Here is a 25,771-nt window from a genome sequence, read left to right as displayed (position 1 = left end):
ATGAGACTTTGGAGCTCAGTGATTATGTTCAGCGCTGTACAGTCATGTGGCACTGTGCTGTAACGTTCAGTTTTGGAGGCAAAATTGACAGAGAGTAATGATCTGTCATTATTCCTTTTATGTGCAGTTATGCACTGAGATTTCTTTGTTGCTCCTACAGTAGTATAATGGTATGACATGTTTCTACAGCTGTTGTAACAGTTATCTGGCACTTGTTAAGCAGTACTTATTTTTGTCTCTGTCATCCTGGACAGTTTTGAATTCATGACCTGAATTTACTTATACTGAAAATGTGAAGAGTATTAGGTTACCTCTCACTGATGGACACTGATGGGCAAATCTGGTTCTCCAGGAGGTTCTTCATGTGCTGAACCTGACGAACAGCTTGTGTATAACTCTGAGGCATCTGAAATTTGTGGGGCCCCAGTAATTCCAACTCCATCTCTACATGCTGGAGTTGCATGTACAAGCAACGGTTGTAATCGTTGTGTTTCAGTCGTTCACACGTTCCCTTCTCTGGAGTCGGGCTTCTTGCCTTTTCTACAGGTAAAGAGTTTTTTGTTTTTTTTTTTAAAAAAAAAAAAAAGAGAGAGAGAGACAATCAGCATGGCTATCCCTAGATTAAAATACTGTTCAGTACAAAGGGTAGAAAAATTAGGGCCCCAGATTATAAATGTGACAAAGCAACATTTAAAAGGACAGATAATGCAGCTTTGTTACTAGAGCCTTAGCATTCTTCTGCTGGAATGGACTGGAACTGTTGCCAGTAGGCAACTTCATAAAACAGAAGTCCTAAAACCTCAGTAGCAAAGTCAGATAAGATCAAGTGTTAATTTGTTCATAACTTACCTTTGCATTTGGTAGCTTCAAATACTCATTGGAAAAGCCAAATGTATGTCTTCATGAAATCAGTGGGACTGTTCACTGTTCATATATTATTATATTGTTCACATCTTATTTATATTGTTGTTTAATTGCAAATAAATCAATGCCTAAGTTAAGAGTCAGACTGAAAGGAGCAACAGCACAAAGCCAATAATAGAAAAAACAGGCAGGACAAAATGACTGTGAAACAACTCATATTTGTGAGTCTTGATGCTACTAGATACTGATCCAACTCTGAAGCCAGGCTGATAGCTAGATTTCATTCTACAGCAAAAGAAAGAGATTTCAGTGTCTTCACTCAGCTGGGTGGTAAATGGTGCACAGCAAAAGGATGAGACAATGGGCACGAATTAAAACACAGGAGATTCCATCTAAACCTAAGAAAAGCTTTTTTATTGCACAGGTGGTTGAGCAGTGGGACAGGTTGCTCAGAGAAGAAGTGGAGTTTCCATCCTGGGAGATACTTGACATCCAGCTGGACGTGATCTTGGGCAACCTGCTCCAGCTGTGCTCTGAGCAGCGTGGTGAACTAGAGGACCTGCAGAGGTCCCTTCCAGCCTCAGCTGTTCTACAATCGTGTAATTGGCTTTGAGTCAGAACATAAAAGCTTGGGTCCTCACATCCAGTGTCACCATCAGTTTCACTACAAAGGTTTCAGCAGATGTGTCACCTTGTGTTTACCTGGTATATCCATAGCACCTAGTGTGACAATGATAGGGTCATCCTTCTTTTTGCTTTCATCGTAAAACTCTTGGCCAGCTCTGTTCTGGTGGCAGATGATGTCCTCAACCAATGCCAAAAGTGTGTTGATATTAGTTGATTTTCCAAGATCTGATACTGAAGTGAGTGATGGAGTCTTCAGGGCTTTAAAGAGTGAGTTGGCAATTCTTCTTATGTCCTAGAAAAGACAGCAGCAACACGGCAGTGACTCAGGCTGCAGTGACTTAAGCTGACGTTTTCAGAAGGCACCACTGGCTGGGAACTGCGTCAGTTGCTAAAATCCCCAGAACGGATAAAGATGGCACATCTGCAGGGGTGGAAGTGGCAGGCAGATTTCAACAAATTCAGCAAGACAGTTTTCAGGACTCAGAAATACAGCTTACCTGCCTGAGGACCTACACTGAGGAAGACTGGGTCTATGGTATGCTTTATCTTCACTGCCTTGCTTGATGTTTGCTGTTAACCCCTGAATACAGTGATTCTGAACACACATCTTAATTGTGCAAGAGTCTGGGATATACGGAGGCAGATCTTGCTGAAGATGAGGATTCCCTACACGTGGAATACACTCTGAAGGTGGATTCCTCTTGTGATCATTCATGGCTGTGTGGATGGGTAATTGAGAACTTTGCACCAAAGCATGTTTGGCTTGTCACCTCAGGCAATTTGAAAGTCATCTGACAGGGAAGGTTTCTGCTGTTCAGCTGGAGATGTGGAGTCGTGCGTGGCAGCAGAGGGCAGTGCAGGACTCGGTGGGGAGCAGCCACAGGGACTTACCTTCATCACAGCCTCTGGAGTGAGCGAGACGGCCTGGGTGAGCTGTGGGGTGGGAGGAAGGCTGGGAGACACCCGGCCGTTCTTTCCCAGCTTCTTCTCTCTGCCTGGTGTGGCTGGCCGGGATCGTACGTTCCTGAAGATCTGCACGATGAGCAGGTTGATAGGGAACATGAGGAGGGAGCTCTCAAAGCCAATCATCACCTCCTGCCACGTGAACTCAATCTTCCCTGTCAAGATCAAACAGCGGGAAAGAGTGAAAATAACTTCAGGAACCATCAGGTCTGCATCTTGTGAAAAAGCCGATGTGTTCAACTGCCCTGCTTCTAGATTTTGCTGTCTCTTTATTTTCTTGCCCAAGCAATGATAATGGTTGTTACCCAGATCCATTTTCTGCTCAGCTGGATCCTTTGGCACCCCCCAGAACATGATGCTGGTCAGCATGGTGCAGAGCAGCAGCGAGAAGCAGCACGACACGCGCTGGGCTCGTGTGAAGGAGCTTCGTGGGGAGCGGCTGAAAACTGAGTACCAGATGTGCCCATCCTGGAAACCTTTGGAGGTCTTCATGAAAAACAGATTGCTGGGAAGAGGAAGGGGAAATCAAGAGAAAGGAGAGGGAAGAATAAAGCCGTAGTTCAGGGTCCTGACCTGTTCATGTCTGTAGGCACTGTCAGAAGAAATGCTAACTATGAGAAATTATCGAATATCATGGCTTGATTTACATGGAGTGGTCATAGCTACTTTATGGCAGTTCTCCTGGCCATACCATGGTGGTAAGGCTAGTCAAGAAGCTCGTTGGCTTCTATAATATATTTCTAGGCAAATTACACTTAAGATAAGGTGCTTGGGTTTCCGTATGTCCGTCAGGCTATCCTTTAATGCCAGCATTTCCAGTGTGCTGTAACTGCTAGAGTACCAGTCAGGCTGTGTTAACCAGTGTGTTCCTCTTCTTGTTCAGAGCCCTTTGAGAGCAATGGAAAGCTCTCCCTGATTTCATTTTTGTCTAGGGGCTTATCTTTGCATACTTGTTTTTCTAGACTGATTGAGAGAAAAAGGCCATAAAACAGCAATTACCTGAACTGCTTCATGTCCTGTTCTGTAGCTACTGGGAACACTTTATCTAGGACGCAGTCTCCAATATCAATGGCTAGCCAGGAGTTACAGAGGAAGTACCACTTCTGGTCCCATGCAAGGTCCTGGACCACTACTCGATTCACATACCTGTAGGGAAAACATGCAGGTCACATTCACGTGTAACTGAGTGCTCCAAAATTCAGGACTCAACAAGACCGTGGAGGACAACCTCTGGCATTTGACTTGTTAGGCTGTGTGTAAGCTGTAAGGCACGGAGCACACAGCACTGTGCAAAAAAAGAAATGAACGCTTCCTTTGTAGAAAGGATAATCTATAAGCACTAGGAAAGGAAAACTGCTGTCATTATAAAAATATTTTCAAGTCTTTATTATTTCCCTGCATACACTTACCAGGATGGATTGTCCCCTGAATTATCGTGCCACAGTCGAATGCTCTGCAATTCCCCAAGAGGGAAAAGGGTACAGAGCAGGAAAACATCCACTCCTCCACGTTCAAAGACTGGTGTATCAGGATCAGTCAGATGGTGTGGCTCACTCTCTCCTTCGAGTCCATAGAGGGTGAGAGTCACCTGGAGAGTAAGATGGCAAAATGAAGACTTGCACATCTCAGAATCCTGTGTATGATTATTCCTCTGACATACTCCCCCTGCTTTCTAAGGACTTTCTGGCTTAGAAACTGCACTTGGGTACTCCTTTATGTCTCCAGTGCTCTAAATGAGTGCACGAGCTCTCCCTGCACAGTGCCATTGGTACCTTGGAGGTTGTGGCTGCCCCTCGGCGGTGTCCTGTGAAAACTGTCACAAGATAACGGTACTGAGCAAAGGGGTCATTGTCTTCCAGTACTGTGATTTTCACCTGCAGAGTGACACAATACAGCGTTAGCAGTTTGATGAATATGGCTGCATTAAAGCTGGGGATAGGAATTGGTATCTTGTGAGCTATGCAAAGGGAAGGGAGTAGGGCTGGCTGAAAAATTCTGTTAAAATAGACTGGGCAAAGAGGGATTTGGGAATCATTATTAGCTGAAGACTTACTTTGGCATCATCCTGGATGTCTTTCCTCCGAGCCCAAACAACTACAAGCACATATATCAGAAAGATGCATCCTACAGTGGTCACCACCACAGGGTTGTCCACAAAGGTACCAAATAGCTGTGCGGTTTTGCTAACATCAATGGCATTGGGTATGACAAAGAAGGAGCTCCCGAAGAAGGTCAGATGGTTGCAGAGGCACTGCGTGCTTCTTGGACTTGTTTTTGGTCCTACCTAAAAAACAGAAAAAAATATAGATAAAACATTTGGCTTCAAAGTATAAGAAAACTTACCAAGCAAATGAAAAGACAGTGCTGAGATGGGTAAGTTATTAAGGACATATTAATAAGGGACACATCCCAAGAAGTTGAATGAAAATGTCATTTAAAATTTAGCCATCCTGGACTTAACCTTCACTTCTTGATTTTATTAAAACATCTCAAAATGATGTAATTTTATGGTGTGAGTTCAATGCCATCATTTTACTCTAAGATGAGGGTTATAAGGGCTGGCTTTGAAGTAAATATAATATAAGCATTGCTGTGTTTCTCTCTGCTTACCTGACATCCATAGCTGTTCCAGTTCCCCTGGTGCTCATCCCAAAACACACAGTGGGATGCGAAGCAAGTAACAGCTATCGTTAACTTGTCATGGGCTGTGGAATCCACTCCCATATCTTGTAAAACCGTGAAGTAGTAAGTTCCCTCTCCAAAAATGAGTTCTGCTGGGCTTAGAACCCAGGTGTTTGTCTCACCTTGAACATAAATATTTTAGTTTCAATGTTAATTCAGAATACAGCTGTGTTGCATATAATAAACAGAACAAGATGAAAGAAACAGGTATCAAATAATCCCTAGCAGTTCACTGTTCAAAGCATCCCACTCTTTGTTCCCGTAGCATGAGATTGGAACTCCTTTGAGACCTTTCTTTCAAGATAGATGTCTGAACTTATGGCTGGGGCTCATTCTGCAATTAAATAGCTGTGCTGACACTGTAAAGCTGTGGATGAGCTCTCCACGTTGTCCATGCCGGGTGCTCTTAACTTGCCATGGGTAGTGACCACTCACAGAGCTCTGTCTTGGTTACACAAGCCCATAATACCCAAGCTATGGGTCACTAGCAAGTTGTCTTACCTCCAGTAGTTTTCTTACAGAACAGATGATTTTTCAGGTCATAATTAGTTTCATTAGGGCGATAACCATACCCTGAGTAAAGTATTAATGGAATGTCTTCTTCACATTCCAGGTAAATCACTACAGATGTGTTTTCTGAGGTGACGTTGACTTGGAAAGCGCTAAAATTGCCCAGATTCAACAGAATCCTATCTTCCTGAGTTGCAGAATGCCTTGGTAACATGATCTGGTTTTAAACAGAAAGACATAGCTTCAAATACAGCAAAGCACGTTTTATTTTTATCTATAAGCACAATACAGACACACACTAGAAAATCTTTTTTAATAACATGAGGAAAGTATGGCCAACAGAAATACGGTCTTCAAAGTGATTGTCTTGATACTGTCAGCTAACCTCTGAAAAAGTCCCTTTCAAATTCACATAGGTTCGTCGCAAGATCTGTGATCCTTGGTGCATTTTGTAAGTGACAGCTGAGGTTACAACTGAAATGCTGGCTACATGAATTGCATATCTGAACTATTTAAATGTCAGCTTATACATGGGCTAGGAAGCCCAAACAGGAGTAATATGTGTGCACTGCCTTGTTGGATGTTGACATCCATGACATTGTGTTTTGGGATGACTGTAATCTGGAGTAATTTTTCCTGACCCATTTTGTTATTTTATTCTTTAAATCACACAAATCCCTCCATCACGAATGCAGGCACCCTTCATCCCATGATATGTTGTAGCAAACACAGTGTCACAGTTTATAGAGGATGGTAGCACAAATGACTGTAAATGGAAAAAGAGAAAAGAGGAATAGGGATAGAAACCAGTGGGTTTACCTCAATGTTTTCTTTGAGATTGCTGACTGGTATGATCAAGCCATCCAGACCAGTAAGGCTTAAACCTCCCACTGTTCCACTGATGTCAAAACTGGAGTCGCTGGAGAAAAAGGGATTCACGGCAAAGCTCACCATCTATTAGCAAGACATTAAGAATCAGCTTTGAGCTATTGGTAATATTTCATTATATTCAAAGTCTAAATTGCTGAAAAAAGGTGGCTTGAACTCAGACCCAAACAGACTCAAAAGAAGCCTGCATCCAGATTTAAATACCTGCCTTAGCTCTGTGATAGGCCAGACAAAAACCTTGAAAGTGATTTGGATTATGAAATGTGTACAAAAATATTTATGGGTTTCCATTCACTGTGACCATCTTGTCTTTTAGATACCAGATATCAAAATGCAATTGCATAAGCCTCTTTGAAAGTAATTCTGTGAGAGCTGTGGCACTCCTCTTGGCATTAGGAACAAGAAATCTACTTCTCCTGTGACAGCAATGCACAAAAGAGTGTGTCAGAGTCATCATCTCAATGAGAGGATTCAGGAGCCTCTCCTAATGCTCAGGTAAGACACTTTCAGTATTCCACTGATATAAGGGGGTTCTGGACATGTTTAAACAGAGATGCAAAAGACAGAATGAGAAAAGTGTATGTTTTACAGGTATTGTAGGAGTGTCCTCAGAGTGTCAAATCAATCAGAGGTCTTTAGAAAATCTATTAGAAAAACATCACAATAATATGCAATCTCTTGTTCTGAGGGGAAAAAAAAAAAAGAAAGAAAAGTCTCCTATTTCAGATCAGGGATGTGCTATCATCAGTACATGCGCAGACCTCGTCTCCTGCAGGGTCTGAGTGCCTCAGACTCGTTTGTTTCTACCTGGGATGAAAGAGGATAGCTGCCTGTTGGTTTTAATGGTGATATTGACTCTGAGCTGTTGCATCCTCCTCAGAGCACTGGTTGTAAACAAAGAGAGCACATAAGTATGCAGCATTGATTCTATCACCTTCTCTAAGCATCCAGGTAGGAATCAGGAGTGTATGTGAGGGGATAATGGGATGGGGAGTTTAAGCTTTCAGTCCTCCTCAGCTTGTTCAACCAACTTCATGCAATTAAGATAAGAGAAGGCTTCTTTGACAAGAAAAATATTTCAAATAATTTCCTTGTTATGACTGGAGGGATGATTTGTGTACTTGTATGCTCACTGTAAAAGGAGTCTAAAACCACTAGACCAAGAAAGTAAGTTGTAGATCAGATTGAGTCAGATAAAAGCTGTTTACTTGCCCTTATATCCACTGTTTCATCATCAATTCCTGAAACACTGAGAGAGGAAGCTGTTGGAAGAACAAAGCTGGCAGAGCTGGAATTGGAGATATTAATGGCTGTACCATCCAGGCTTTCTGTCTGTAATCTGTCCAGTCCAGTTAGGGTTGAACACAAGCAGAACAGAATGCAAGAAAAAAAAATCATGTATGGATTTCATATCTAGAAAAAACTTTTCTCACTTCATTAGTATAACATACCAGGAAAACTGTTTCTAACTCAGCCAGTAACTACTTAGTGCATTTTCCCTGATGTTGTACTGCACGTAACACTACCGTATATCACTCCAAAAAGGGGTGGAATTGGCATATCTGGATGCGGAGGTGTACACACTTAGGTGTACTTATGCAAAAGATACACCTGGTCTTTGTGTGAACATGCTCTTGATTTTTACGCAGAGTTAAATGTGGACGAAAAACAGGCTCTCAAGGAACAATTTGGGGATAATTATAGGCAATGGAGAATGCTTATCAGGCTCCTCGTGATTGGATTTGTTCCTGCCAGGCTGGTTACAGTTCTGTATAACATGTCATTATTGGCAACATGGAAAAGAAGAAAAGAACTTAACTGAGATTTCCACAGACTTTCAAAGGTAAGCAGCTACTGCCTGACCTAGGAGGTAGCAGTAGTTTGTCCCTTGGTCAAAGAAGGCACAGCATGAGAATTTCTAAGCTGGTTTACTGAAGTTAATTGGGGTCCAAGCTGTTCTTCCTATCAGTCAGCAATGGCAGCCTCATCACACTGTTGAAGCTGTCGTTATGCTATAATATTTTGTTAGGTGGTTTCATTGAAGGATAATGTAATGGATATTCGGGGAAAAATTGGGTAACTATCAGGATTTAGGAGGTGTTGTTACAGTTACCTGTTTATATACATGGTGGCAGTATGAGTGGTAAGGACCATGGGTTCATCGTCCGGTTCCTTCCCAAACAGAAGGGCGCTCTGTAGATTTTCAACTGTGTTCAGGAGCTGGTGTGACACTGAACTCTGGAAAAGGATTAGAGGAGGGGACTTGTAACACCGCTGCTCAGAATCAGCAACTTGGATGTTATTTGCCCTTACTTCTTTTTATGAGGAAATACCGGTTTTACCGTGTCTTATAAAGCTGGCAAACTTGGTGATGAGCTTCTTAATCTCAGATACAATTATTCTTGTCAGCAATTCAACTTCTGTAATTCTCAAGAAAACACTGCATACAGCAAACAAATATCTTACAGTAAATGGAATTCTAATATTTAGAATTTCTACAAATTGAAGTTTGAAGGACTACAAAAATTGCATCAGTTTCATGCAAGATGTTTGTGCACTTGTGTACATTAATGCTCTTTCATCGCACATTTTAGTGTTTAGTCACTTGAAAAACAAGCCCTAATTACCTATTAGTTAGGTGTTATTAGTGTGTTATGTTGGGGGAGTTTGAACAGTTCATAACCTTTTCACTCGGGTTAGATTTATATCATGCCCTTCTCTCTTGCAGTGATGAAACCTAAAGTATATTCAGTCCAGGAAGCACACAAAGGCAACTGTGGCGGTTTACATATAAATAGGAAGGGCTAGGACAAAATAAACATGTTGCATAATTCTGAATAGAAAATCGGAGTGGACTTTCTGAAGAAGTGTAAGCAGCAACCAGAGCTGATTCCAGCTTTGAAGTAGTGGAGCCAATCACAAATACAGAATAGCTGTGGCTTCCTTGAATTGTGGGGCAAAAGGAGGGAAAAGAATCAAATCTAGAAAAAAAAATCTTATTGCAGTCAGTCTGCTTGTCCTCTGTTAAAGGTCTTACACTGATCCTGTGTTCTCCAGTGCTCTGTCCTGTTCAGCTTTAAATGTAACAAAGTTTAAGAGGCTCCTATCATTCCCATTAGCAGACTGTTCTAACAGGTCCAACTGGGGAGAAGTTTACTTTGATATTCCAGTCCACCATGTCGTCGTAATAAACCCTACCCAGTGCCAACTGAAAAATATGAAGCAGCAAAACTCTTAAAAACCTTCTAAAGTAAGTAAATATTCTGCTACAGGACCCTACAAACTGGACCAAACCAAAATTACCTGTTCTGCCTCTGGCACTGAAGTGTTCACAGCTCTGGTGTGTATGGAAGCTTGTAGGACATTGCTCACTGCGTTAAATAGGTAGGTGGCTGCATCCTTTAGCTTCTGATCATCTCTACTGTCCTCTGTGTTTACAGTGAGCAAGGAAGCACTTACATCTTTTAGTGTGTTGCTAGCTTCTACCTGCAGGGGAAATAAAGGGAGAAGTTTCAATGTTTTGGTACTACAGATGACAGAAGTGACGTGTCATTGAGGCTTTTACTGAGTATTGCAATGTAAGTAATCCCGTGGGACTGTTTGTGGCTATACCTGTTCTGCTGTAATAATTTGTGCTGGGGTAATACCTGAAACACCAATAATGACGATGTACTAGATGGCATACTAACATGTAACACAGCTAACGTGAAAAATGCAGCATGCTTCCACAGATTCAATCTGTAGAAAAGATGGATAACATCTGAAGAAAATATGTCTGTCAAACACAGAGACAGGGAAGAGTTTAGATGCACAATGACACAGTAAATCAGGTTGTACTTTCATGTGGTGACTCCAAAGATCTAGCCCTATTGTCAACTGCACGTACATTTCAATCTTAGCTTCCATAAAACCTATTGGATTACCAGCAAGTGACACCTTTGACCTTGGGCTGTGTGAAATGCCAAAGAATGAGTCTTACAGTATTTATTTTGTGCCAAAACACAGCCCCTGACTGACGATTGGTTGTGAAAACACTGGCCAGCACTTAGCCCAGGGTGAGGAAGCCAAATGCAATCATTGCAAGCTTGGACGTGTCCATTCCCACAGTCTGCAAGTGCTTAGCAGCCTCGCATGGAGTGAGTGCTGAAACTGAGCTATGCTCTTGTCTCACCAAAGTTAACCACATACTGCTGACATGCTCCCAAGCCATTGTCTGGCTGCAACTGTGCAATACATCAGAATTCACGACAGCTCTTCTTGTTGCCAGTGTATTTGTGAATCTTCCCCAGTGACAGTTTGTTCTGTCCTCCCATGTGCTCACTCCTTACACATAAATAGCATCATCTACTAACGGTGTCATATTGCCAGATAAGATTCAATAAATACTTCTGCAAGGGCAATCTGAACATTTGTGCCTGATTCCTTTAGGTACCGTTTTGTTCCTGCCTCATTGGCAGCTTGTTTATGTGCATTTTGTGACACTGCACAGATCAGGGACCAAAGGATCTCAGCAAATTTCTAGGAAAAAAACAAAACAAAAAAAAACCTCCCAGGTTCTTCTTCTTCAGGATTCTAAGAATGCTTTAGAAGACAAAATATACATCCTAGCATGTCTTCTGCTAAAAGTTAAGGTTTTCACCCTAAAGATGTATCACAGAATGTAACTGGCCAGCCACTTCTATCCCCTGGATTGTGGCAGCTGTTGAGACAACCCCTGTGGGTCCACATTTGTTTACTCAAAACAGCAAAATGCATTCCTTCTGGTCGAGGCATACATGCTGGTACCGTCAAAAAAAAAAAAAAAAAGAGCAAAGAACAGGTACCTGTAAGGCACTGAAACTCTTCCAAGGTTAGTGAGGTGCAACAGTGTCTGTACTGTTGGTGTAAGGAGACAGAAGGTGAGATGCTTCTTACCTGTGCAGAGGCAGACAGCTCCTCACTCCTGTGAGTGATTTCTTTCAACACTTCTGACATCTGAAGAGCAGTCTGCACTGATGTTACGTTAACAGCAGAGAGAGTTGTCAGCATCAGCCCTCGGAGCTTGGGATGGAAAGGGATAATTAGGCAAAGGAATAAGATGCTAATGAAGACTAAGCAAGTAGTGCTTTATATTGACAGCCAGGCTTGCTGGAAACTGTGGCAGAATAAAGCTCCACAACAAGGATCATTTGAACTGATATTAGGTCTCCTGACAAGATGCCACTTGCCTTAATAAGTGTGTAATCACATGAGTTTTGTTACCTCCCAACACAGAGAATTTATACACTTAACATCCATTAATAGCAAGGGGAGTTACTTCTTAGACTTTGTACTAATGTCTGTGAATTATTATGTAAATGCCACTTCCAGAGAAAGTAAAGCCGTGTATAATTGATGTTAGTCAAATAATGAATCACAATTGAAGGATTATATGGCATTTCTCTAGATCTTTACATCTGAGGCATGCAAAGCACTGTACAAATATAAGCTTAAAAGTGAAACAAGCTTGTAGCTGAAAGAAACAAACTAAAATTACCTGCCATCTACTACTCTTAGGGAAATTTTGACAGGATATTTCTCCTGCAGGAGAGGCAATTTTATTAACATTTAAATTTTGTGCAAAATCGGGTTACCTCTAAGCTTAAAATGACCATCCAAATTAGTTTAAATTATTGCATTAACAATTTAGAATGAATTACTTTTCTCATAGATGATATTTTTTATTTATTTATTTTTTGCTTGGGCAAGTAGTACAAAATAGCTGAAACCTGTGCCAAACGCGGAGGCGGATACCAGAAACTTGAAATCTCCATTGATTTGAGGAGGTGATATATGAGCTTTTTATTACTTAAGAGCTGCCAAAGAATACAAAGAGTCAATTATATCGCATTGTACTGCAAGAAAACAAGTGTCTGGCTGACCTCTTTTCGTGTGTCCGTCTGTAAAGATATGTTAAAGTTTTCCTCTTGAGTCTCGTGATTAAGGACTGAGGTTACTGACTTAAACAGCTGGAAAAGACTCATGCTGTTGTTCCCATCTTTTAGGATGCTGTTTGCCTTCTCAGATACAATGGCCTGTAGGTTCAGGTTCCCATCGATCATATCTGTGTGTCCAACCTGGTAAAGAAATCAGAAATGCTCTTAACTTTGCTAACACTGTTATAGTTATCTTTGAACAGTTCCCACAGTTATCTCATTGGCAGCCTAGCTGGAGCAGACAGAAAACTCTGTTACCATTTTTTCATGTTTTATTTTCAGTTAAATTCTCCAGGCAGTTCTGCCATCCTCTTGGGTCTCCTGACTAAGTACTGGAGTCATTGACTTGTACAGCTGGAACAGACTCGTGCTGCTGTTACCACCCTTTAGAATGATGTTTGCTTTCTAAGATCCTATGGGCCATCTTTAGAAATGCCCAAATGTAAGAAAAGAGCCCAATTCCATCTCAATCTGTGAAAAACTACTTTCTTTTTAAGACATCTGACACCCACTTGGCTGAGAAATTTGTGCAGAAGAAGAAGCAGACTCTAATTCAACCCCAAGTTTTCCAAGCCTCACCCTGTGCATTGCACAAAAAAGCACACTGACAAGCAGCTCTGCTGAGTGTGAGGCATGGAGAAACACATGGAGTTTTAGTGGCCTGATAAGGATCTCTACTGGCACAAAAGCAGGAGTTTTCAGGGCCCTACAGAGAGTAACTCCAGACTCGCTACCCAATGTCCACGTAGGTCATCTTTTAAAATCCTGTCCTAGAACAAAAACAGAAGTGCCTTCTGACTATTTTGAGTCCACAGAGATTAGTCTCTGCTAGATACAGAAATGATCATTGCACAGTCACAGGCATGTAGTAAGTACAAAATGGGAAGAAGTTCCAAAAGTGAATCACAGATTAAATATCAACTTGAGAGAACTTGTATTGTGTACCTTCACTGAAGCATTAGTTTGAACTGTATCGCCAAAGTTGTTGCTAATGGTAATTGTCACGTGTAAAATGAAATTATTTTCCTCTTCTCCAAGTGGAAGATAAACTGGGAAGAGCTCAGGATCTGGGCCACAGTGCAAGAGAGAATCTGAAATAGGAAAGATGGGATTACCTACCAGACATCACACAGACACCTCCTGTTCTCTGAGAAGAGAGGGCTGAAGGCTTGCTCTGTGCAGGCCTGATTGACTCATGTTTAGACTCTCTGAGGAGCAGAAGCAGGCTGTGCCTTTGCTCTTGGTGGCATCAGTAAAAGTGCTTGTCAGAAACATGGGGAAGCAGCCAAACCATCCATCTCAGGACTTACTTGAGTTCAGGTAGAAGCAGTATGTGAGCTGCCGAGATTGGCATGAATCCACTGAGCATGGAGGGCTGCAGGAGACTGTGAAAGCAGCGAGCACGGATCCCTCTCTGGGAGACACAGTGCAGCTGGGGACCTGGGGCGGAGGCACTGTGCTCACGAGGTAGGTGTCCTCCCCGTAGCCATGCTGAGTCACTGCTGGGAGTGGAGGGAGCAGAACGTCAGTGATCATGCCACAGCAGCAGTGAGCTGCAGACATTACTCTAACCTATTCTAGCAGTGATGTGGTTTGTTCAGGCACCAGAAGCATCACTGTGTACCTAATCAGAAGGGAAATCCCACTACTGATTAAGCCGTAAGAGGAAAAGAAGTATTAAAAATGTGGTAGTGTTTGCATAGTGAAGCAAAGCTGGGTCATTTAATCAGGTATTTAATATAACATCATTGCCAAATGAGCCTTAACAAAGTCATTAACAGCTTGGAGTCAGATAACTGAATTTGTCCTGTTGTGCAACAGCCCAGAACAAAGATAGTTCTTAATTATTTCAGAGGACACATATGTAAAGTAACAGCTCTCAACTTGTGGAATAATTTAACTTCTTGCTTGTCAGCGAGGCTCTGTGCATATAACGTCAGTATGATGTCAGGATGGTAGAGGCTATCTCAAAGGAGTCTAAAAAACCCTGCTTGCCCCTACCTGTTACTTTAATCTGAAAAGCTTCTCCGTGTGTCTGCAAGAAGGAGCTGTTCATTATCAACATGGATGCATTGCTTTGAAGCAAATTCAAAGAGTCCTGCCGGAAACCAGTCAGGCTACAGGCTGGAGGGAGGGGCACAGACTGGAAATCAGACAGAAAAGAAAACATGACAGTAGACGCTCTTTGCTGTGATTTCTGTTGCAATTTATCAGAAGCAGAGTGGCAATTTGGTGCGCTCCATTATAACCACTCTCAAATGTAGCTCCCCCATACCTCAATGCTCAATCAGTTTCCAAAGCCCCCCATGTGCCCCCTCTGAGACCACATGGCTTTCCCTCACGATAGATGTTTATTTTTTGTGTGTGCAGTATTTCTGACAAATCTGATGCTCTCACCTTGTCTTGGAATGTGTTATCCAAGTACCAGTTATACGAAATGGCCTGGGAGTCCTTCTGTCCAGAGACACTCAAAACAACTTCCTCGCTAGTGTTCACTGGCTTGCAGTTTGCCTCACACCTGTAAGGAAGTAAGACAGTGGTGACAGGCAGTAACTCTGTGAGATGTCATAATCCTTGATGTTGGTTGTTTTAATCTTGTTTAATGAAAATCTGCAAAAGTCCTGTGATATATGTCCAGGTGATATGACTCACAAATAGTGAAATACTCCATTTTAAAGCAAGAGGTTTAGGAACCTTCATCTCCATTTTCAACAATGACTAAGGCGCAGAATATAGACGCTATTTATGTTCAAAAACTCATTCAGGCTCTCAAGTGAAGCCTACCTAATCTCCTAAAATTATTATATTAACAGACCATCGAAGTGCCGGTGATGTTCCAGCTTCCCGAGAACCAGATTTGTAAAGCAGTAATGTGTATCTGGGTGTCTAGTAGGAATTTCAGACATATCTTACAACTTTTATTCCCGTCATTTCAATGAGGTTTGCATATGGAAATCTCCAGCACTGAAAGGAGGTAGTGGGAGTCAAAATGCCTAAGTGGTTTTGGGAAAAATATTACGCAATTTATAAAAGGATTATGTTCAGAAATGTGAACTGGAAAATGCTGCAAGACCCATTGTCTTTAATTCCTTTGATGGTAATAAATAAATGGATTTACAACAATTAGTAAACTATTACTACTATTATTATTAATGATAATTGTGGCCTTGCCCTAGATTTGTGTAGTAGTAATATTAAATAGTGAACACCAAGGTTTGAAAACAGACCTGATTTCTAGCTGTAGTTCTTGTTTTGCAGTCACATAGAGACATTGCTCATCCTGTTTCTCTTCATTCCCACGGTTTTGGACTGTAACCTTCACAGTCACTGCTGACTTCGGAGGAGGAAGGCAAGAAGGTGGGATCTGCACCTCTCGTTGGTTGGTTAAGATTATCTGGTGCTGCACGCATTCATTCCACTCAGGCCAGCAAGCTCCTGCATGAAATTTCTTTTATAATTAGAATAATTGTAGCATCCCATGTCCCTCATAAAGGACTTGCCTGGCAGCAGCTCCAAAGAGCTTTATAAAGTAAACGAGTTTCCTTAACCCAATTTACAGGGTGGGTAACCAGAGTTCAAACTGATTTCTTCAAAATAATATATGAGGTCAGGGATAAATAGGAGGACGGGACACAGATGTTCTGAATCTCAGTCCTGTTTTCAGCCATAAATATTCTTGCATTAGGTTTGATGCTAATTACTGCAATTTTATTGACACATACCTTTAAAATGCCTAACTATGTAAGTCACTTGCAATTAGGTCTTCACTGGGGGAGGGTAAAGGCTTAGTATGGACAGATCTTGAAAACTAAAACCTAGGAGCTGCCTTTGGGAAAAGACAGAACTGTGTACTGTGCATTATTACAGACCATGGCTAGGTGGGTGTTAAAACCAGAATAAGGCAGAGGGATGTTCTTCATATACAGTGAGTGGAAAACTTTTATAAAACCAGGCAGGGGACTAAACCGTCCCCTAGTCAGATTTTCACAGCTTGGTCTAACATGACAATGAGTTTGATGCTGATGAAATAGAAATTGGTGGAAAAGCTTCAGGAAACGCACATACCACAGGACCAGAGGAAAGTAGAATTAGCGCTGTTATCTGGCCAGCCAAGAGTAACGGTTGTGAAAGGATCCACATGGCGACTCGGTTTAATATATATTTTGTTTTTTCTTTTGTGATCCTAAATAATAAGGAAATGTACCAGTTAGGAGAGTAGCATGTATAAACACGTACATATCTTGTTTCATATAGAAATGAAAAATGTGTGTAAGGTTAGACCCCAGATGCAGATCTGTAGTTTAGACGATCTTTCCCTAAGCAGTGTTTGTATGGGAGTAGAAGCTACGGGAATAGAAACACATAACACAGAGAAATGATGCGTGGCAAGATACTCCCAAACTCACACCCGTTTAGGAGCCCAGCTCCTACTTTAAAAATTAATCCAAGTACTTAGGAAACTAATTTCCATTACTTTTCCTTTTTTGGACCAAGACTTTTAAGCCTTGGACAATCATTTGTCTTGTAGTATGTTTTCTGGTACATCTCTTTTCTATCAGAACTGGATACATTACAGCTGTAGTTAAAGAGAATAAGAAAGTAGCTGAATTTGTCTTTCTGTGCAACAAACTGTGATAAACTTACTTTTAAATATTCCTCTGGTGCAATATATTCTTACAGCCGATCTGTAAAGCATGATGCCTCCTTGTGAAGCAGCGTCTCCCATAGCAGAAGTCTGTCTGCTAGGGTTATAGTTAAAAACTCGATCTTTAAGATGATAACAAAATGTTATATCTAGCAATTCTCGATTTAACTTTGTGCAGCTGCTGGCAATTAGTGTATCATTAGTTTCTCAGCTTGCCATGAGCTGGAAATTTCTTTTTCACAAAGTAACTTAAACATCCCAATACAGAAGCAGAAAACACTTGGAAATAATATAAAAAGGTATTAAACTCTGCTTGCAAGATAGCCCCTCAAAGGAAAGTTCACCTTAGTCACATAGATAATTTTAAAATTTATCTAATCACATTTCAACTTCCAAAACTGGATCACAGTGAAAAGTTCATTTTCTCTAATATTGGAATTGTTATTTGCAGGCTTTTACGAGCTGTAGGTTGAATGCCTGCGAACACATTTGTCTTGGAGATGCTTGGTGTAGATTCTATGTTAAACTATTCGGGGCACAGAAAATCTAGTCCATAATCTAATATGTTGCTAATACCTCTTTTTAATATCTTCTGCAGCACTTTTACTAGCGAGAGGAATTTCTAAGCATGTCAATTTTAAAGAAAGATCTTTAAATAGAACTTACGTTTGTCTTTTGGGTATTTGTTTTGGAGCTGCCTTTTTCCTTAGCAGAATCTGTTCAATACAGAACAAAACAAAACAAAACAAAAAAAGAATATTTTATTGCTACCTGTAAAGCTTTCAGACAGTCCTCAGTGAATTTACCTTAAATATTTGGCTACAGGCACTCTGAAAGATTCGGCTGTAAGACTCAGACTCCTGAATTGTGATAAACAATGTATTTTCAGGAGGTAAAACTGTAACAAACTGTCACTATAAATACTATAAATAAGATCATTGTAATTCTTCAAACATAATGGTGTAAATCAAAATCAGTTCACAGAAGTTAAGAAGTTCAGTTGATGTACACAGAAAAAATGAGGGAAAGTACTGGAAAAGTCTCAGTACTAAAGTCAGTTTATTCATGGTAAAATCTGCTTTTGTAAATGTAAGCATGTGCCATCTAGAAGTGTTTACTGACAGCATTTTATATGATTGCTGTGATGCAGATACTTGCTAGTTTTAGAGCTACATCCCAGGACATTAACTTCACTACTTAATTTTGAGGACAAGTAGCAAATGTGCAATATGTAATATAGAGAGAGTGATGCTAATTTATGACCACTTCAAAGCCAGAGAATCTGCTTTCATTGGGAAGAAGCCTCCACAAAAGTTTTCAGCACTATTGCTGGAAAGAAAGCAATTACTAGATGCAAACCATAAACACGCCATAAAATGCTCTGATTGCAAAAAGACATTTATATGGTAAAAACCAGCACTGCCAGATAAATGCAATTACCTTCTTTATGGGAAGTGTTTGCCAGCACATTGATGAGCCCGATATCCAGACTCATGTTTGAGAAGGCATTCATGGCCACCACTTTCACTAGGAAAGTACCTAGAGAAGACAAAAGACCAATTTAGAATAGCAGCAGACCAGTCCATGTTTGTGACATAAAATCCAATACATTAAGAAAATCCTATTCTTTTCTCTTGGTTGGTTTTGTTTGTTTGTTTTTATGAGTTTGAGGGAATGGTCTTCCTGTTTATCTCAGGTTTTAACTACTCAGCTGCCCTTGTTCTAGCACTTGCAATGCTGTTCTTTGTCAGCTGGCTTTGATACTACAACAAAGAAATCTAGAGATGTGCTAGTATTGGAGTCCAAATGAGTTTAGACATCTTGAGAGAGCAGCTGTCTTGTTTTGCTTGAAGGGAAGGGATGTTCAAATGGGTATAGGGAGGCCCATTACAATTTCTAATATTGAATATTCTTAAAACATAAAATGAAATCATAATTAGCTTCTGGTGTTCCAGCTTTGGCATGGGATTTGAATAGTTCATTAGAGGAAAAAACTTTTTTATCTTCTGAAACTAAATTAACTCTTAAGGACAGTCTCCCTAATCCCATATTTTAAAGGCTTTGAATTCTTAATAATGAAAAGAAAAAAAAATGCTAAAAAGCTTATTCATAAGTCCCAACAAAAGCTACATGTTGGAGACTGATGTGCAGATGAGGATGGAGCTCCCTTTTTTCTTTGTCATCCATACTGAGAACTTTTGTTTTGTTTTTGTTTTTTTTTATTACCATAGTGTGAAAAGGAGTATAAAGTTGAAAAAGTTATACGTATGGACAAACTGGAGGAAAATGCGTTGTGAGTCAGGAAAATGTCTTCATTTGTACTTGAATCAGGTACAGTCATGAAAAAATGACTAGTTCACTACATCTTTTTAATTGCAAAATTCGGGTGAAACCTCGCTTTCCGTCTCCATATGGATACCCATTTGCCAGTTCTGTTTTTTTAGCTCACTTAAAGGCCAGTGCTGTTCATACACTTCTGCAGGACAGGTTTAAATGGTTATAAAAGTTATCAAACTCAGCTGTAAGTTACTGTCCCCTAGCCCAGGGTGCTGTGCCTGTTTATGTGAACTCCCCCACTCAGTTGTGAGTGTCTCAGAAGCAGAGATGTCAACGTGCTGTACCTTCAGAGTGCATGGGAATGAAGTATGTTCGAGGTTCCCCTGCAGGGCTGTCTTCCTCGTGAGAGTGAGTTTCATTAGATCCAACCACCTCAAACTTCAGCTTATCTGGGGCACCATGAGGAACAGAGACGTTTATCTCCAGATTCTCCCCCAGCTGCACAGCATGAGAAGCTAACACAGCCTGAAGACCAGAGACTGGCTCAATTAAGTGAACGGCAAAGCTCCCAGATATCTCTGATGCAGTGGTGTTGCTGGATGCTCGGATTTCCAGCCAATGCATCCCAGGGCCCAGCAGCTCCTGAGCAGCACTGTCAAGTGTCAGATTGTGCGGGACGATTCCTTCCTTTGCACTGGATTCAGCGAGCGTCACGTTACCTGCTAGTACAACGTAGGTCACTCCGTTACCTGCAGAAAGACAGATCAAAGTTTCTCACAGCCTACGTAATAGGCAATCCACTTCTAGCTGCTTTGTGCAGCATTCAGGTGCTTATAAAGGAGCCATAAGCGTACTGCAGCAAGGCAGTTTGAATAAAGTCTCTTTTGGTGCCTTTGTGCCCATTTGCCTCCCTATGGAAATCTGACTCGTTTCTGCAGGGAGTGCTAAGGCAGTCAAGAGAGTTCAAACCCATGCTTCTGAATTTCACTTTTTAAGCATGTGGATCCCAGGAGCTTGAAGTGAGCACAAAGTACACAGTAGCAAATATGACCTGCTCAGTGGGGAATCCTCTTACCCTCTGCTAGAGGGGCATTTCTGTGCATTCCTAACTTCAAATACATAAATACTGCTACTGGCTTCATGTGGATTCACATGACTGAAGCTGTGGTCATGCTTCATCAGATTTGTGAAGGGGGAAAAAAGGTTTGTGTTCATGTTCAAAATACCTCTGAGAAAGAACCCCTCCAATGGAGCCGAGAGCATTCAGTTGCAGAAATACAATGATTAGACGAAAATAATTCACTAAAAAGAAGGATTGTTTTGTGTAATGAAAATCCTGCTTCTGTCCCATGGGTAGGATCAGATTTAGCCTACAATTTAAAGCATGCAGAGTAATGAAGCTCACCTCCGTTGAGTTCAACTTGGATCCATAACACCTCCCTGTAGAGCGTTCGGCAGGGAGAGCCGTTCCCAGATTCGTACTGGCTATAGCACCCGGTAAGGCTTAGTTCGTCCAGCTTGTCTTGAACAATCACCCGCCTCTGTGCTGTCACGTGCCACTCGCTGGTGGTGCACTCCACGAAAACTGTGAACTCCCCAGGAGATGAATATCTGTATGTGACATTGCTGACCAGTCTAGAACAGAAGGAGAACAGCTGCCTGTGGAAAACTGTCCTGGAAAGTCTTATGTGCTAACAGTGGTCACAGTTCTCAAATTTCTGACCTGATCACCTCTGCTACACTCAGGAGATTGGAAATGAACATGACTGTTCACACAAGAGTATGTAGCAGTGCCCTCGATTTCTCTTTTCTTATTTCACTCCTGATTTACCTACTTTAGGATACATCAGTGGAAGCTGAGGCTGCTCAGCGTTTTGTCAGATCTCAAACCTTGCTCTTTTATTTTCTCTATGTATGTGTGACTGCCATGCTGGAAAAATGTCTCTTCACTTCCTGGGACTGATGCAGCTTCAGTAGTGGTAGCAGCAGGAGATGAATGGATACAAGGAAGTCTGCAGTAGCTGCTATTACTGCTAACAAGCATCGGGAGATGGTAAAAAGAACCTAAGGATACCCTTCCTGAGTGACACGCACCATGGAAGGCAAAGAGGTATTACTCCCAACACGATTCTCTCTGAACTAGCATGGTGGCACCTAGTGAATGAAAAAAAAAATCCAGACGTCATCCCTGACAATGCGTATTTTTCATTCTCTGTTTAAATGAAGTAAAATGTTTCTTTCTAACTGGATTTCAGAAACATGGCAGTGACAAAACAGGAACAGAAAAAGCAGTCCCTGCAAGAGTGGGTATCAAACTGCATGCAGAAAACAGATAAGCATGACTGCTGGCCATAGGTGCAGTAAAAGGGCATCCCATAAAACCAGCAAGCCTCTGCTTAAAGCTAGCAAGTATATTTCACCTAAAGGCTCTCTATTAAAGATTTTTTTTCATGTTATTTACAGCTACAGGCTTGTGTCTGTACCTCTGAAGGAATGTTTTCTATTTCTAGTATATTATGACTTTTTGGTTTTCATTCTTTCTACTCTTATTTTTCTAGTTGGCAGAAGTGGGATTCTATCAGTAGAGAAATAAATTTCTAGATTCATATTATGTCATTCCTAGCACTAGGACAATACAAAATCTGACTTTTAAATCAAGTAGAAAAGTGTTTGATCTTTCAAAGACACATTTTTTTGCAATTAAAAGAAAAATTCCAGAATTCCATTGTATTCTTTTTAAATGTTATCAAAAATACTATTTAAAAATACTCTTAAAAAATAACACTTGCCTATTTCTTTGGCAATTACTGACATTTTTTTCAGTTATTTTGTGTGCTAGAGATCTGTATTCAATTCCATTAGTAAGAAATCGGAATCACTTGTCATAATAAGCAGAAGAAAGATTGTGGTTGGCAGCTTGACATAATATTTTGTATTTATTTCAAAACAAGTTTCTGCAAAATCCAAGTATCTCGCATGTATGGTCTGTTACCAGTCTGATTAATTTTTTACATCTCATCTTGAAGCATTCAATGAAATGCAAGCAGTGAAATTTGCTCTTTGTCTGATGATGTGTAAAGGACTCATCTTACGTTTGAGGGTAGTAAGGATCAACCGTGTGGCCGTCTCCAGTGCTGATGACACAGGAAAGGTTGCCAGAGTATGGGGAGAGCAGCCAGTTCAGAGTGACTGTGATGTTTTCAAAGATAAAGCATCTATCTGTTACAACCAGCTGCAGACCTGTAAAACATAATGACAGCATTCAGTGCCTTTGTTTGTCTGTGGTTCTTACATAACTCAATTTTTTTTCATGTATTGTTGAGAGCAGGACTTCTCCAAAGCAGAGCTGAGACTGCTGCCAATTTGAGTGCATTAGTGGCATGACCGGGAGCTGATTCTTCTCCATATCTACTGGTCAAGATTCATGTTGGAACATAATTTTATTTGTTTGTTTTATGTGTCTGAATTTCCTGGCTTTGTGACCTATCAAAAACCCTCTGGAGCTGTCAGTTAAGAGGAAAGCTACATTTTTGTGCCTTCAATACTTGGAGTCGTGTCCACTCTTCCAGATTCTTCTTTGAGGATGGAACAGGGATTTCAAGATAAATCATATGCTCACAATGTTACAGCAAGGTGCTGAACAGGCTTTTGGTGCTGACAGCCCTCTTCCACTCACCTTCCTTGCAGTGGTATTGAACAGACAAATAGCTTCCTGAAGCTGGGCAAGGGTCTCCAAAGAAAGCTCCATCTGCTGCCACCTGGCAGGCCTGAAGACCGTGACACTGTCCTGGAAAGAAGTTTTACATGAATTTGTGTTTTTTGTCTTTGACTGTCATAACAGCTCAGGTGAGAGGTGATTACTGAAACAAGAACACCAGCGAGGGGAGCAATATTTTGTCACTGATCTCTAGACAAACTCCTACAGCACTTTGTCTTTAGTGTATTTCTTATTGCCTGGTACTTCTTAGCACTGTTCCCTCCTTCCCATTTAGCCTCCTGTGGGACCCTCCTCCATCTCAGAAGTTCTTTGTGATCCTTTTTATTTTAGGAATAATATACTGTTCCATTCACTAAAGCTACTCAAGTACAAGATGAAATACTTTAGGGACCAGGAACTATATGACTCTGACAAACAATGCCATAAGATATTACCTGCTACTTCATCTTTGACACTGATCCAGCTACAGTCTTCATCTGTATCATACTGGAGAGGGGTTTCCAATACACAGTAGTGAGGGGTCTTCCGTCCATAGAAGGTCTCTCCAATTTGGATAACTTCTCCTGACCCACACTGTACAGTGGCATTGGAACTATCACAAGCAATGCTTTGGCCAGATTCTATTGGGGGAAAAAATCAGAATTAACTTTTTGAATTTCTGAAAAGTCCTGCTACAGTTCTCCATATCCTTTTTGTTATTATTATTTTTATTTTATTTTTCTTCCTTTTAAGCTAAACAATACTGAAAATGAAAAAATGAACAAAGCATCAAATATTTTTCCATTTTGGAAATCCAAAAAAAATAGATTTATGCTCTTTACCATCTTAAGCAAAAATTTGAGAACATTTTTAGTAAAAGAAAACATTTTAAATAAAAAAAAAATAAACATATTTTGTGGGAAACACGTAGCATTTATTTGACCTGTAGTACTGGAAGGTTTAAAGTTACTTCCTACTTCAGAAACCCTTGTGGCAGTGTGTGATTTGCATGATCCTCAGATAAGTGTGCTGGAGAAGATCGTGCATATTAAGTACAGGACCTGATCCCATTTCTGCTACAGAGACACCTTTGTTCCTGTGCAATATTCGACTGACTTCATTTAGCAGGACTGTTAAAACGAGTAAGGTCATATCTCTAAAAGCATACACCTTATTCCTTGATTAATCTGGGACAGTTAATTATCTTACAGAATTCTTGGTATCCTGTAGTAATCAGGATATGTAATACCCCCAAGAAGTGTATGCAAAAGGCTGTTCTCATAGGGGAGTGTTGCAAAAGAATGTTTCTGTTTCAGCTGTCTCAGCTTTAACTACATCGTCCTCCAATGGCTGTTTTGATCTTTCCCCTTAAGCACGTTGATTAACAGAGCCAATGTGTGCACACTGCAGTAATTGTGTGCTATTGTTATTTAAAGCTAAATCTAAGCCTGGCTGTAGCTATAGCAACATGATCAGTTTATACGTTAGAGCTCTCTAAATAAGCTTGAAAAATAACTTGCTGTTATATTCTAATACGGGCTATTATCTCATGCATTTATCTGTTCTTTACTTTACATAAAGCGTTGTTGTAGTATTTGCTGTCTCAGCAATTTTTACCTGTAAAACTGTCCAGAACTGGGTTTGTGTTCTTATGGACAGTCCCTGGTCAACCTGTATATTTTTGCTGCATCAAATTCCTAAATTATGGAGCACCAAATGCTAGGATAGAAGTATTAAGAAGAGTGAACTGAACTAAGGAAAGTTTTCACTTGAGTAGAGAAACGTGATTCTAGGACAGAGAGACAAAGAAGGGACGAAGGCAGAATGCTGTCTGTCTGCTTATTTGTTTGGTTGTTTTTGCACACATAAACATCTCAGGTGATCAAGTAAACGAGATTATCAGGAATCAGAGAGGTTCACTTCAACTAGTGATCCCATTCGGAGCTACCTGTACATTTCATGTGAGGTTTTGAAGTCGGTATCACTGTGAACCAAGCCTTGCAGTAGCTGAGTGTGAGGGAGACAAACACCACCGTGCCCATTTTACAGAAACAAACTGAAGCACTGTCAGGCTGCGCGAACCTCCAACCATTCAGCACCCAGAGGAATGAATGAAAAGAATGTCCCTGTTTCTTTCAGATATTAGATCAAATTCCTTACATGCAAAGCTAGTAAAAGAGGAGTCTATTATTGAAATATGCATGTGTGTTAATGCATATGGGCTGTAGATAAGGAAACCAAGGCTGTAATTGCTTTAATCTGTTCACAGTTTCCTGGGTAATGGAATGATGGTCAGGCATTGTTCAAGAATGCAGACTTCTTTGAATTTAATGGGCTTTATGTCAGATCCTATAGTAACAGATGGTAGCTTCCTTACAGACAGTTGTCTACCGTGTTGTAATGGCAAAATAATGTTAGTCTGGTTTTGCATGGAAAATAAGCTTAAGGCATCGTGCTGCCTGCCAGTTTCCTCTCCCCCAGTCACTTTTAAGGTTTGTCATCTTCAGCCAAATTTGATATATAGAGATAAACCTCGAAACACCCTAAAATTTTATGAAAATAGGTAAGTGGAAGAGAAGGAGCTGTATCAGTGCCCCTAGTAGGAGCAGAGATCATAACCAAACATTTATCTGTTCCATGGTGGGATTCAGCTGCCGGCAGGTA

General features: G+C 40.8%; 1 protein-coding gene across 1 annotated transcript in view; it reads right to left on the bottom strand.

The window, feature by feature from the left end:
- Positions 1-25,771, bottom strand: part of PKD1L3 (polycystin 1 like 3, transient receptor potential channel interacting) — a 39,913-nt gene that overhangs the window by 10,888 nt on the left and 3,254 nt on the right. Inside the window, exons 4-32 of the mRNA XM_068693783.1 lie at positions 23,563-23,748; positions 23,087-23,197; positions 22,503-22,650; positions 20,816-21,045; positions 19,755-20,159; positions 18,574-18,672; positions 17,800-17,849; positions 16,554-16,671; positions 15,716-15,923; positions 14,886-15,006; positions 14,490-14,631; positions 13,799-13,990; positions 13,434-13,579; positions 12,435-12,629; positions 11,449-11,574; positions 9,838-10,020; positions 8,648-8,772; positions 7,747-7,873; positions 6,466-6,600; positions 5,638-5,863; positions 5,065-5,258; positions 4,508-4,738; positions 4,227-4,328; positions 3,864-4,042; positions 3,454-3,600; positions 2,760-2,959; positions 2,383-2,609; positions 1,567-1,783; positions 312-540 (exon numbers count right to left, since the gene is read on the bottom strand). Coding sequence (XP_068549884.1) covers positions 312-540; positions 1,567-1,783; positions 2,383-2,609; positions 2,760-2,959; positions 3,454-3,600; positions 3,864-4,042; positions 4,227-4,328; positions 4,508-4,738; positions 5,065-5,258; positions 5,638-5,863; positions 6,466-6,600; positions 7,747-7,873; positions 8,648-8,772; positions 9,838-10,020; positions 11,449-11,574; positions 12,435-12,629; positions 13,434-13,579; positions 13,799-13,990; positions 14,490-14,631; positions 14,886-15,006; positions 15,716-15,923; positions 16,554-16,671; positions 17,800-17,849; positions 18,574-18,672; positions 19,755-20,159; positions 20,816-21,045; positions 22,503-22,650; positions 23,087-23,197; positions 23,563-23,748 — 4,999 coding nt within the window. The remainder of the gene's footprint in view (positions 1-311; positions 541-1,566; positions 1,784-2,382; positions 2,610-2,759; positions 2,960-3,453; positions 3,601-3,863; positions 4,043-4,226; positions 4,329-4,507; positions 4,739-5,064; positions 5,259-5,637; positions 5,864-6,465; positions 6,601-7,746; positions 7,874-8,647; positions 8,773-9,837; positions 10,021-11,448; positions 11,575-12,434; positions 12,630-13,433; positions 13,580-13,798; positions 13,991-14,489; positions 14,632-14,885; positions 15,007-15,715; positions 15,924-16,553; positions 16,672-17,799; positions 17,850-18,573; positions 18,673-19,754; positions 20,160-20,815; positions 21,046-22,502; positions 22,651-23,086; positions 23,198-23,562; positions 23,749-25,771) is intronic.

The sequence above is a fragment of the Anas acuta genome, chromosome 10 (assembly GCF_963932015.1).
Source record: "Anas acuta chromosome 10, bAnaAcu1.1, whole genome shotgun sequence".
NCBI lineage: Eukaryota > Metazoa > Chordata > Aves > Anseriformes > Anatidae > Anas > Anas acuta.
Note: the sequence above shows the minus strand (reverse complement) of the source record. Positions and strands in the feature narration are given on the sequence as shown.